The sequence below is a fragment of the Phoenix dactylifera genome, chromosome 3 (genome assembly GCF_009389715.1).
Source record: "Phoenix dactylifera cultivar Barhee BC4 chromosome 3, palm_55x_up_171113_PBpolish2nd_filt_p, whole genome shotgun sequence".
Lineage (NCBI taxonomy): Eukaryota > Viridiplantae > Streptophyta > Magnoliopsida > Arecales > Arecaceae > Phoenix > Phoenix dactylifera.
This window is the reverse complement of record NC_052394.1, coordinates 20,642,162-20,654,160: the sequence shown is the minus strand read 5'-3', so window position 1 is coordinate 20,654,160 and position 11,999 is coordinate 20,642,162. Positions and strand designations below refer to the sequence as shown.

The 11,999-nt window shown below is 36.8% G+C and overlaps 1 protein-coding gene across 2 annotated transcripts; it reads left to right on the top strand.

Moving 5' to 3' along the window:
• Positions 1-7,096: 7,096 nt before the first annotated feature.
• Positions 7,097-11,042, top strand: LOC103718039 (protein G1-like7). 2 transcript variants are annotated; one of them, XM_039124952.1, is made up of 2 exons: positions 7,097-8,029; positions 10,650-11,042. In XM_039124952.1, exon 1 carries the CDS (start codon positions 7,340-7,342, stop codon positions 8,027-8,029), a length of 690 nt encoding a protein of 229 aa, XP_038980880.1. In that variant the 5' UTR covers positions 7,097-7,339; the 3' UTR covers positions 10,650-11,042. The 2 variants fall into 2 exon arrangements, with proteins under 2 accessions (XP_038980880.1, XP_038980879.1); XM_039124951.1 differs by having other exon boundaries at positions 10,634-11,042.
• Positions 11,043-11,999: the final 957 nt, after the last annotated feature.

Below are 11,999 nucleotides of genomic sequence, written 5' to 3'. Positions count from 1 at the left end.
TAATTGTCTATCACTCATTAACAAATTAATTGGCATGCACTGGTTCAAAATAAAATGGTTTTGCGCTCTAAATGTTGAACCAGAGGTTTGAAAAATCTAACTTTGGTTTCGGTTTTGGCTAGTGCTGTAAAATTTCTATTCCGGTCGTTTCAGAAATTTCGAAGTCGTGCCTCAAGTTTCGGAGCTGTGAAAAAAATCTAAAAATTTGGAAAAAAAAGACAAAAAAAGCTAGAGAAGTTATTAAATAATATTTTTGGATTTTTGTTAATGTTGTATAGCCTCTTTTATTTATGTGGTTTCAACATATTAGACCCGTGCTAGTATTTCATGCAATACAAGTGAAAATATATTGCTACTTTTTATTGTGAACATATTATATATAAAATAACAATTTTTTCTTGAATTTAAGATGTTAACTAGAAAGTTCCTTTTATTTATCAATTTAAAAACTTCTTAGTACCACCAGCCCAGTGCATTCAAATATTTTCTTATTTTCTACTATAACACAAATACATTGATTTCTTATATTTTGAAGTTAAATGGCCATTTTTTGATTATTTATATGCAGATATTAAAAATATTAAATACCTTTAAATTGTCTTGTATTTTGTTTTTCAAATTAGTCTTTGAAATATGTTGTAATAGAATTTTCCCCTTTTTTTTTGGATTCCTCGTCCCATCAAGGTTACATCATTTTCTACCCCATCATTTAACTCAAAAAAGAGAAAATCATTAAAATCAATATTATGTAGACTATACATTTGGAAGAATAAAAATAACCTTTATATATTATAAATATCAAAATTATACTTAAAAAATATTTAAGTTGATTTGGGTAGTTTCGGCCGAAACCAGTAAAACTGGACTAAGATCAAATAGTTCGAGCTGAAACTAGCTGAAGTTGGCAGAAACCCTGTGACTGGGGTTTAGTTTTGGTTTGGCTAAAATATCCTCTATGGACCTTCAAGGCTTCAACAAACTAACAAATAGAGATACAAACAAAAGCAATAATCAATAATCTAATTAATGAAATATTAATCAAGCCATGTTTTAATTTCACATATTGGAGATAACGTTTTTGAGATTTCTTCATGCTAAAAGCCTATCAAGCAGGTTCTACTTTTGGATTGGATGTACATCTAGGGTCCACTTGTATTCTGAGGTTTTATATAAGGCTCGCACATCGTCGGTTATGTTCCATACCATGATTAATTTCAGTAAACTTAGAGCCGAGCCATTTCGCAGTCCACCATAACAGATAGGAAGGCAAACAAATATGGAAGATTAAAATAACCTTAGATGCTTGCTACTTCTAACAATAAAACCAAAATGCAAAGATTTTTTTTTTTTTAAATTTCTCAATCTTTTGTATGACACAAGAACATTGCATTAGAAATATTGATCATTTCTTTCTTTCATGCATTAAATGCAAAGTTTCAAATTTCACTTTAAGATACTAGTATTGGTCATTTTTACTGATTTTCTTTTGAAAATGGTGCTTTTGTTTTTTTTTTTTTAATTTAATGTTGATTAAGGGGGTTTTATATAAAAGTTTAGGATTTGGTCCAAGAGAATAACCATACTTGATATAAATTAGCTTGACTACTACAAATAGATCTAAACAGAATCCAAAAGCAAGATTTGTCGCATTAAAATTAAATTACATATAAAAACTCCAAAGACCATAACTTGTTTGTTCAAAATTTGAGCCATCTTATTTTTTTAATTGCTGGTAGCTTTTCAAGACCTACGATACTATATCAACTTTAAGTGGTTTGACCCGCATAGCGACCCAAGGCAAATTCCTTTAATTGGACCATAACATGGGTTAGTCAAAGTAAAAACTTTATTTTTCAAAAATAGCAGCTAGAGTTGAAGACAAAATTTGATATAGGGCTTGGGATATATCTCCTACAGGTTTTCTATTTTTTATCATTATTTTCATGATTTATATTTATTTTAGGAGAACTACAACTTTTGTTAAGCAGAAAAGAAGTTAAGTGCATGCCATGCATGTGGTCCATGAAGCAGACCAAATGATCCATGTCTCTATAATAAATTTGAATCTTCTGTACCAGTGAATGAATTATCTACAAACTTCACAGTGTACGCGTTCACATTGTAAAAAGAATTGCATGCAAACTTATACTTAGTAGATTTTTATGTACTGGCCGTTTCTTGGCTGTATATTAATTTGACTCCTTCCGGATTGATTTTTTGAGCCAATCGGTGCTCATTCGACCTTGGAGACTGCCAACGATTCGAATAGTTGAGATTGGAGAAAAAGTAGCAGCCTATATATTTCTTTCATGCAGCAAGTCAAAATACATGCGAGTGAAGGCCATTTTTTATGGCTTTGCACTCTTCATTTGGATGCCTAGATTAAGGTGAAAATGACGTCAAATATATTCCTACAAGGTTTTAGTAAAGAAATAAGAATTGCCATACCCTGACGAAATGAGTACTCTTTAATTGCTTTGAGCCCAATAAAAAATAGAAGAGCATTCGGTCGTAGTCAGGAAAATCAATCACGAAAAATTATAGCAGACAATTAAACATTGAAGAAATAGTTTTATATGGCACAAATATTCAATTGCTTAGGTATGGTTAGTTGGTTGCATCTCTTTTTATTTGAGAGTGATCCGGTTGATTCTAACCCCAGTGGGGGGCATTCACTCCTGTCAATTTTTTTGAAGAAGAGAAGCCAGCGCAAAAAGAACCTTATCAGAGAACAAGAATTTTTAAGTGGAGGTGAAGGAGTCTGATATGAGGACCGATGCTACTCAGAATCAAATCTCTAGCCTCTGATATGAGAGGATAATACTATCTAATATAAGTTAACGCTCCTTGGTGGTGGCACTTCTATTATATTTCTCAATAACTCCTCAAACATGCTACAAGTGAAAAGAAAAAAAAATAGAATAGTTTGACCAAAATGCATGGCTTGACATTGTTAATTAATTGATGGAATTAGCAAATTAGTTTTGGTTATTATTTACAAACTAGTATATAACCTGCGTGTGATATAGTTTTTTTCATCTTTTTTCTAATTGTTCCGAAATACATAATAATATAATAAATTATAATAAATAGAAGGTTTTTCAAATTTCTTTGGCATACTAAGCAATAAATTTTAATGTTGGTCAAATAAAAACTTCTATCATTAATTTTGGTGTAATTAATATTGGTATTGCAGATAGAGTACAACTTTTTTTTCTTTTTTTCCAACTATTCTTAAAATGCAATCTAATAATATAATAAATTATAATAAGTAGCATGTTTCAATAGCTAAATTTTTATTGCATGTTAAGTAAGAAACTTTAATGATGGCCGAATAGAAACTCTCATCAATAATACGAAGAACTTTGTACAAGGTCTTTCATGCAGAAATTTCCATCAATAATACCAATCTTGCGGATTGTATTTTTTCCCTTTTCCAATTATTTTTGGAATCCCATTTAACAATATAACAAATTATAATAAGTAGAATGCTTCAATTACTAAATTTCTATTGCATATTAGGTAATATGCTTTAATGATGCTCGAGCACATTAATGCCATTAATATTTGTTGCATATTAAGAAATAAATTTTAATGTTGATCAAGCATATTAATTCTAGTATTATTAATATAGGTACCTATATGGTGAATTAAGAGATTTGCACAAGTTGAGTCTCCATATATATAAAATAGATAATAGAGAAAAGAAAATAAATTAACTTCATCCATGCATGAATGCCATATTGTTGAATTTCATAATCCATGACGAACTCTGTTTCCATAATTCTATTTAAGGATTTATAGAAAAAAAAGGGGTTAAATTCAATAGAGTCATCTATGTCTTAACTAGAATATGCATCATTCACTAATTTTAAATATCAAAACCCAATTATATGACATTTAATTAAAAAACTGATATTCATATCAATGGTCCTTTGACATATTTCATAATCAAGAATTTTCTCTATATAAAATAAAAAAGCCTAACGCATAACGCACATTGAGGCATTCTATTTTTTTTTCAAATAAATGAATTCTATTTCTTTTCCATACTGTCTCTCTCTCTCTGTCTATTTAACTCTTACACATAAGGCACATGAAATCTTTGGATCGAAGCATGCGCTTGGTAGGAGTTCATGTTTGTGCAAGAGAGATATTTTAAGTTCAACTTAGGAAAAGGATAGCAGCACTCCTGCGGTCATACCATTGTTTTTTATATAGATAAGAAGGAAAAGCAACAAGGAAAGGCAATCTGAACTCTTTTGATGAGACCAGGCGTTTGAAACCTAGTGTGGGGATTTCGGACATGACCGAGAACCTGACGCTCGAGCTCTATGCCTCGTAGGTAGCGCATGAATGCAACTCCGGCCAGCCGACACCCATCCCAGATAAAGAAAAAGTTTTATCCGCCATTATCTTTTCGAGGTAGAACTTTATCCACTATTCATGTCAATAAGCGTCTACATTGCCATCAACCAAAAGAAAAATATTAATAAGAAAGAAGAGAGCAGTTTTTGAACTTATTCAAGTTGGAAAACATAGAGGGGGCTTCTACGAATTGCATGCATGCCCAAGATCTACATACCGTAGTTTCTCCGACGTATAATATTCCAGCAAATCTGTGCGAGTCCTGTTGCTCTCTCCTTGCACGTGCGAATGCTATTGTTTTCCTTGTCGATTTAGCTGCATGGAAAAGCGTTAAGGCGGCTAGAGAATACATATGCAGCCAGATTAATTAAAGCCGGTACTTGTCTTGTCTTTCTAATTCCAGCTTGATTAATTAAAAGTATCTTAAGCGGAAGTGCACATCTTTTCTTGACCAGCGATAATGAAAACAGCAAAAGAAAGGATAGTGCTTGGAGATTTGCTTTGACAAATGGGTGAAAGAAAGCGAACTACGGAAAGGAAAAGGCAAAGGTGATATCAGTAGATATCTCGTATTGACTGTGTAGAGGCAAATCGACAGCTTTGGATGCAGTGGTAGCTGCACATTCGCCCCATGCATGGGCGAAACACTGGCTAAAACTCGGGCGCGCGGTTCCCTAGATCATGAAAGAAAACTATTTACGCGAGCAGTTTAAAGTGCCATATTATTAACCAACATATTATCCGCTAACTTAAGTTGCATGTATTCACTGTTATATTACGTGCATGTGAATAATAATATTTTTGAAGATATCCAATTTAAATTAAAATCATTTGGCATGTGCATGCATGGCATATGTTAGGAACACAATGGAGGCACGTAGAAATTCATTGAAATGGATAGAGTTATAAAGCTTATTGATTGTTAAGTTGGTGAGATACAATATGATCTAAGTTTAAATTGGTAAAGATTTTCCCTATGCTATGATAACTAATATACTGCTTAAAAAGAAATCAACTACTTGACATTTCTGAGAATTTTATATTTCAATTTAAAATATAATTGTTATAATATTTGTGGAAATTTGTAATCTCAAGATGATTTGTTAGTATGTTTTTAACTTCCATAACTATGAATGATATTATATTGAACCATCCAACTTGAGGCACTTGTATTAGCTTGTCATTTAACTCGAAATACATGACTCCTCTGATAGACAAGGGTTTGTTTGAGTTTGAAGCAACGCAAACCTTGTTGACCAACACCATCATGGTTAAAACATTAATCAAATAAAGATGTGTCATATCGTGCAATTTATTGTTTTTTAGGTAGGCAAATTGCTTTCATTTCAATCTTTAAGAATATTTATTATAGACAGCATTTTTGAGTGTAATGATGCTATTGAAACAGAACCAACATGTAGCATTGGCTGTTGGCTTTTGTATTATAATTATACGCAACAAAAATTGTAATAGCAAAGGCATCTATCATATTGCAAAATAAAATACTTTGGTTACCAAACTTGGAGTATTGCATTGAATTTTGATTTTAGAGGAATCTTGATTTTCCTTGAGTGGTGCAGCAATGATGAATATGTAATGGACCAATTAGAGACATATTTACTAAACTTAAAATACTGGAGGCTTCAAATTTAATTTTGAAGACATATTTTTAAAAACTATTCTTTAGAATTGTTATAATGATATTTTAATTATGTGTATAAATATATATCATCTAACTTACATATTAGATTTAGATAGGGATATTGTAATGGCAAAGAGGAAAATAATTAATTGAAAAAAGCTTTTTATTAAATCAAAAGATATAGCTTAGCAATCGATCCATATAAATTATAGAGATGTTTAAGTTCAAGGTGATGCAGAGTTCATACAAGCAGTACATGAACAACAATTTTATGAATTTAGAAATAATTTATTGCTTAATAAAATATATTCTATCGATACAGCTGTAACCATGATATAGATCCTAGTACATAAGTTATATGCTAAAATGATAAAAAAAAAATCATAAATGTAGTCATTTTCATAATTGCCCTACCATATAATCCAAGGTATAGATTGGACCAAAATGAAAAGGACGTAAGGTTTATGATTTTGGATAAGCCAAAAATATAACTTATTTTAATTAGAAAAATGATTAAGACATTTGTGGCATCAGCATGGTTTATTTGGGATTCGGATCTTTGTGGTGTATATTTTGCACATCAAAAAATTGTACAATTTTAAATAGCCGCCACATTATTCGTCTTGAAGATGGACTGCTATCGTCCATACTTAGAACCAAATGCAGCATATTTATTGGCAAACATGGTGCACTGCATGTTGAATGATAGCCATCCATTCAAGATATATGCCATGATAGGGAAGTTGTTCAACTCTTGATAACAGTGCAAAACATATCAGGACCTCTCTAACTAATTCTATTTAGGCTCTTTCCAGCATTTATACCTCTTATTTAGGTTAGATACTCATGGATTTGAAGATTTGCTAAACCAACTTATCCGGGTTAATTAGGGTTCATTAAATCATCAGAGCATGAATATCAAATTCCAGCTGTATCACATTTAGACCCAGTGCATTTACTCTTGTTCCGCATCACAGTGCAGCACACCCGTAACCATCTATCCGAGTCACGTCGAAGACCGGGGGCCACCACGTGAACCCTCCTCCTCCCATTCACTCCCTCCGTCCCCCTCTACTCCGTCGCCCTCCTTGCTTACATTTCCCTTTTAACGTCCCATCCAAACCACCCTTCTTCCTTCTTCCATTCTCTCTTCAGCTCTCCTCTCTCTCTCTCTCTCTCTCTCTCTCTCTCTCCGCCCCCACACCCCTTCCTCCCTCCGCAGGGATCGAGGAAGAGAAGAAGTGCAAGCAAAGGAAACAAGCTCTGCGAAAAAAGGTAACAGAGAAGCCAAAGAAGAAGAAGAGTAGCTAGAAGAGGAGAAAGAAGTGCATGGAGTCGACCCCTGGCCACTCGGGTGCGGGGCAGGGCTCCTCCTCCTCCCCCCGGGGTGAGCCGACCCCGGGATCGGGTCACCCCCCTCCGGCCCCTGCCCCGGCCCCGGCCCCGGCGCCGCCGAGCAGGTACGAGTCACAGAAGCGACGGGACTGGAACACGTTCCTGCAGTACCTGCGCAACCACAAGCCGCCGCTGACGCTGGCGCGCTGCAGCGGCGCCCACGTGATCGAATTCCTGCGGTACCTGGACCAGTTCGGGAAGACCAAGGTCCACAACGCCGGGTGCACCTTCTTCGGCCAACCCAACCCGCCGGGCCCCTGCGCTTGCCCTTTAAAGCAGGCCTGGGGCTCCCTCGACGCTCTGATTGGCCGCCTGCGAGCGGCCTACGAGGAGAGCGGCGGCCGGCCCGAGGCGAACCCCTTCGCCGCCCGCGCCGTCCGCATCTACCTCCGCGAGGTCCGCGAAAGCCAGGCCAAGGCTCGCGGCGTCCCCTACGAGAAGAAGAAGCGGAAGCGCCAGCCCCCCGCCTCGGCCGCCGGGAGCGGACAGACTTCTGGAGCAGGAGAGTCTTCATCTTCTTCTTCCGCTGCTGCTGCTGCTGCCGCTGCCGCTGCCGCGGCGGGGAGTGGTTCGGTGGGCGGAGAGGGATCCGATGCTCCGCCGGGTGGCACTTCTTCTTCTTGAGTATAGATCCTCCTCACTCTCTTTTTCTTGCTCTTGTTTTTCGTTATTATTGAAGCAGGTTTAGTAAGATAGGAGTTTTATTGTTATTGCTATTGGCGATTCTCTCGATCGATACTTGCGAAGAGGCCGTGGGGAAGGATTTCCAGAAAAAGAAGAGAGTTAAAATCTCTCTCTTTTCTATCTCTCTATTTCTTTCTTTCAAGTGATGAATGGTGAGTTTAATTAATTGGCGATTTGTTTGATTGTCTTTTGCTTTGAGTTTTGATGTGTGGTTGATGTGGTTCAAGTAGAAGAGAACTTAACGATATGAATATATAATCGATAACGGCTTCTCCTTCCTGCTGATTTTGATGGGAAATTAATTGGATAGATGGTTTACCATGAGTTAAATTTTTGTAAGCTTTTCTTCACATACAGGATAAATATTTGTCATATAAATTTATCATTTGTGTACCATATAAGAGAAACCACCTTTGATCTCTCAGCTCAGCGTAACGGGATAAGTTGTGGTGCCTCTCTTTTATACAGTTTTATATTGCTCAAGTCATTTACTTCTTTCTAATATTCAAACATTGTTATTCCTCTCCTTCTTCTTTCCCTTCTTTTCAGCACACAGTTTAAGATGAACTGTTTTACGTTTCCAATTTTCTGCTTGTCACTATAGTCCCCATTAATATAATTGTGATCTCATCATCCTACTTTAATCAACATCTTATTCTTTTCCTTTGTTCCTTTTTTTTTATTTTCTTGAGAACACTTGAGACACCATCTTCAGGCTCCTCTTATCTGATCTCACGATGACACCTCAAGACATGCAATCACCTTCCCAGTAGTATACTTCCAAAGATTAGAGTGATATCAAATTTCCCCCTTCCAATGAAATGTAGCCCACGAGTTCCTCTTGTATTTGTTCCCACATTCCCTAAGAGCTAGGGGGTTCGAAGTGTGAGCTCAACTTTTTAAAACTTCTTCTAGAGCTCATATGGTCAAATCCTTCCCTCATTCCGGCTTTTCCTTTCCTTAACTACGCTGACGGCGGCGCACATTACAAACAAATCACTGGTCCCCTGACGGATCGGCTGCGAGCTTCCGGACCGCGAGGCCTTTCCCCACACGTGCGTCCCCCCACCCTTTGACTCACCCCTCGCCCACTCTTCTACTCTGAGCTCTCTCCCAGTCTGCCACCATGGCAGCATTAGTCCTTCTTGCTCTTTCCCTCCTCCTTTCACCTCTCTGCCCTTCTCTGCCGCTAGATCTCTCTCTCCCTCTCTCTCTCTCTCTAAAGCACTGGTCTTTTTTTTTTTTTTTTCCATACTTTAATTTATTTAGTAATATCTATGATTATGGCGACCCCAATGAAAGTGACTTGTAGCTGGTTTTTTTTTAAAAAAAACTTTATTACAAGGAAATAATTTTACGTCCTTTTCTCTCACCTATTTCCCCCCTTCTTTTATCCTGCTATTGTTGAACCGGACTTCTTTATTTCCGATCTCCAGCTCCTCTTTCCCACTTTCCCCACTGATTCCTGTGATGGCGAGCCCTGCAGGGTGTGGAATAGCCCGTATCACAAGAATAATAGTGAACACCCTCTCTCTCTCTCTCTCTCTCTCCCTCTTTCTGACGCAGTCAGGCCATGTAAGCTTCGGTCCACAGCGTCCCGCACTGAGGAGGGATGAATCAAGTTCTTTGTCTTGGCATGGCCCCTCCAAATCTCGTCAGCCAGGACTGTGCCGCGACTGGCAATTAAAAGGTGATAATTTTAATATTTAATATGATTTTCCATTCAAAGGGCTTCTGGTTTGTGGGGTAGGCGAAGTTTTGTGTTGGTATTCATAAATGTCGAGAGGAAGAAGAGGGGCACCACTGCACTGCACCGCACCGCACCGTCTAGTCATATCCAAACTCCCCTCCGGGAAAATTATTACGTGGATCTTCGTCTTGAAAGAAATATATACTTAAATATTACCGAGGAATTTGCGTCCACGTATGCGACGCCGCTGCCATTTAAAATACCCCAGCATCCTTCCTCGCCACCCTATCTCAAGCTCTTTCCACTGTTCCAGAACTTGAACCAACTCGCACATATTTACCCTAATCCAAAGATAAGTTATGCTGCATTGCTTAAGGTCTCCCTTGATGCCATATTTTTGTTAAAAGAGGCAATGACATTGAAGAATAACCCAGTACTTGATTAGTTTATTTTCAAGTCTTCACTTCTTATTATTAATGGTATGGTGATTCCTGTACAATTTGGTTCTGCCTTATTGCTTAGTTTAAGCAACGTAGAGAGCTAATATATATTAGTTTTTGGTGGACATTAATATATATTGATTAGTTAATGAGATTTAATAACGATAGGAATCCAACAGCACTTCATATTAATAATGAGCATTATTCTTTTCATTTGATTGGGTTGATAATATAGTGATTTTCTTTCTTATTCTATTAGTTTATTATAATCTAGGAAGGTACCCTGGCTCAAAAATATATGCTCAGAGGGTACTGCCTTGGTATTCTTCTTCAGTGGTTGCTATTAGTATTGGTTTGCTGACATTCCCTTCTTTATTCTAATCCATTCTTTAGCCAGGCCTGATTAGGGTGCAGTTCTTGTCTTGTGTAGCAGTGTAGGGCAAGACATCTTATTTTTGAGGCTAGATGACAAGATCTGCTGATCACCAAGGGACATTTTTGGAATATAAGCAGAAGGAGGATGTGCCATTGGCTTTGGTGGAACCATCTACAGGTAAGCTTAAATAGGGTAGCCATTTGGGAGTCTGATGATTGGGGTCAAACATCTTCACGGTAAGCTTTTGTGTTTGCCGTGGTCAACATCTTTAAGGTCCTCACGGCATATAGATATGGATTCTTTTGGATCTGAGATCTGAATCCAATTAATGGAAGAAGCCTCATTCTTGTTCCTTCTCAAAGTTCTAGAAAATTAATTTGACCCTGCTCCAATCATGATGCTTTTGTCTCAACTGATCAAATCTATCAACTTGATATGAAATATTAATTTTAGCTACCTGTTATGTTTAACATATTAAGTGGTTTGGATTTACTTGAAATTTTATTTAAATAGAGTTCTATGTCTTAAAGAATGGTAATTGTTGATGTTGTGTAGGGGATATCCAGCATTTCATTTCATTGTTAGCTTAGCTTATATAAAGAATTAGTTTGTCATGGCTTGACCTATGGCACATCTTCCAGAACTTATAAATGCATCAGCTACGGGCAGGTCTCCTTCACATGCTATATATATATATATATATATATATATATATATATATATATATCGGGTGATATATATTAATCAACAAGTACTCGTGCCATCAGTTAAAATCATTCAAAGCTAAATGAGGCTAAAACTTAATTGTAGTTGCTGAGTTTCTGGTCCTATAAAAAGATGGTCCCTGAACTCATTTACTTGCATGAGGAGATGAAGACTTCTAAAATGATCGGACGTTTAATAAGGATATTTTATTGGTGGTGTTTGTAGACTGTTCTTAATTATCTTTTTACAAGTGATACGTATGATGTGTGTACGTCCCCTTAAGAAATTAGTGCATGCATGAATATTGTTGAAAACTGGCCAGGGAGACATTCATGCAAATCCGTGGAGCTTTGAATTATTTTTGTTTGAAAGAACGTTGTTGAATTAGGTCTTTGATTAAGATTAATTGCAGATATACAAGACGGTGGGTGCATGGGTGAATTGTGGAACCGAAGGCATTAGTAGCTAGAGTGGCGTTAGTTCAATCCACTGACCACGTGTAATTCTCCAGCAAAACGAATACTCTTTGTGGGCAATTTGGTTCAGTATAATATTGTACTGAGCATGACTAAAGCTTAATTAAAAGGAAGTGAAGATGGATCGGTGCGCTTTTCTAGGTGTCCAGTGCACAAAAAATTAAGGAATAAATGGTGGGGTCATGCTATGAACTAGTTAACTTTCTTCAGGCGATGAGATGCC

Excerpts from the sequence above, each read along its gene's own strand:
- LOC103718039 (XM_039124952.1), top strand. The coding sequence starts at position 7,340 with ATGGAGTCGACCCCTGGCCACTCGGGTGCGGGGCAGGGCTCCTCCTCC.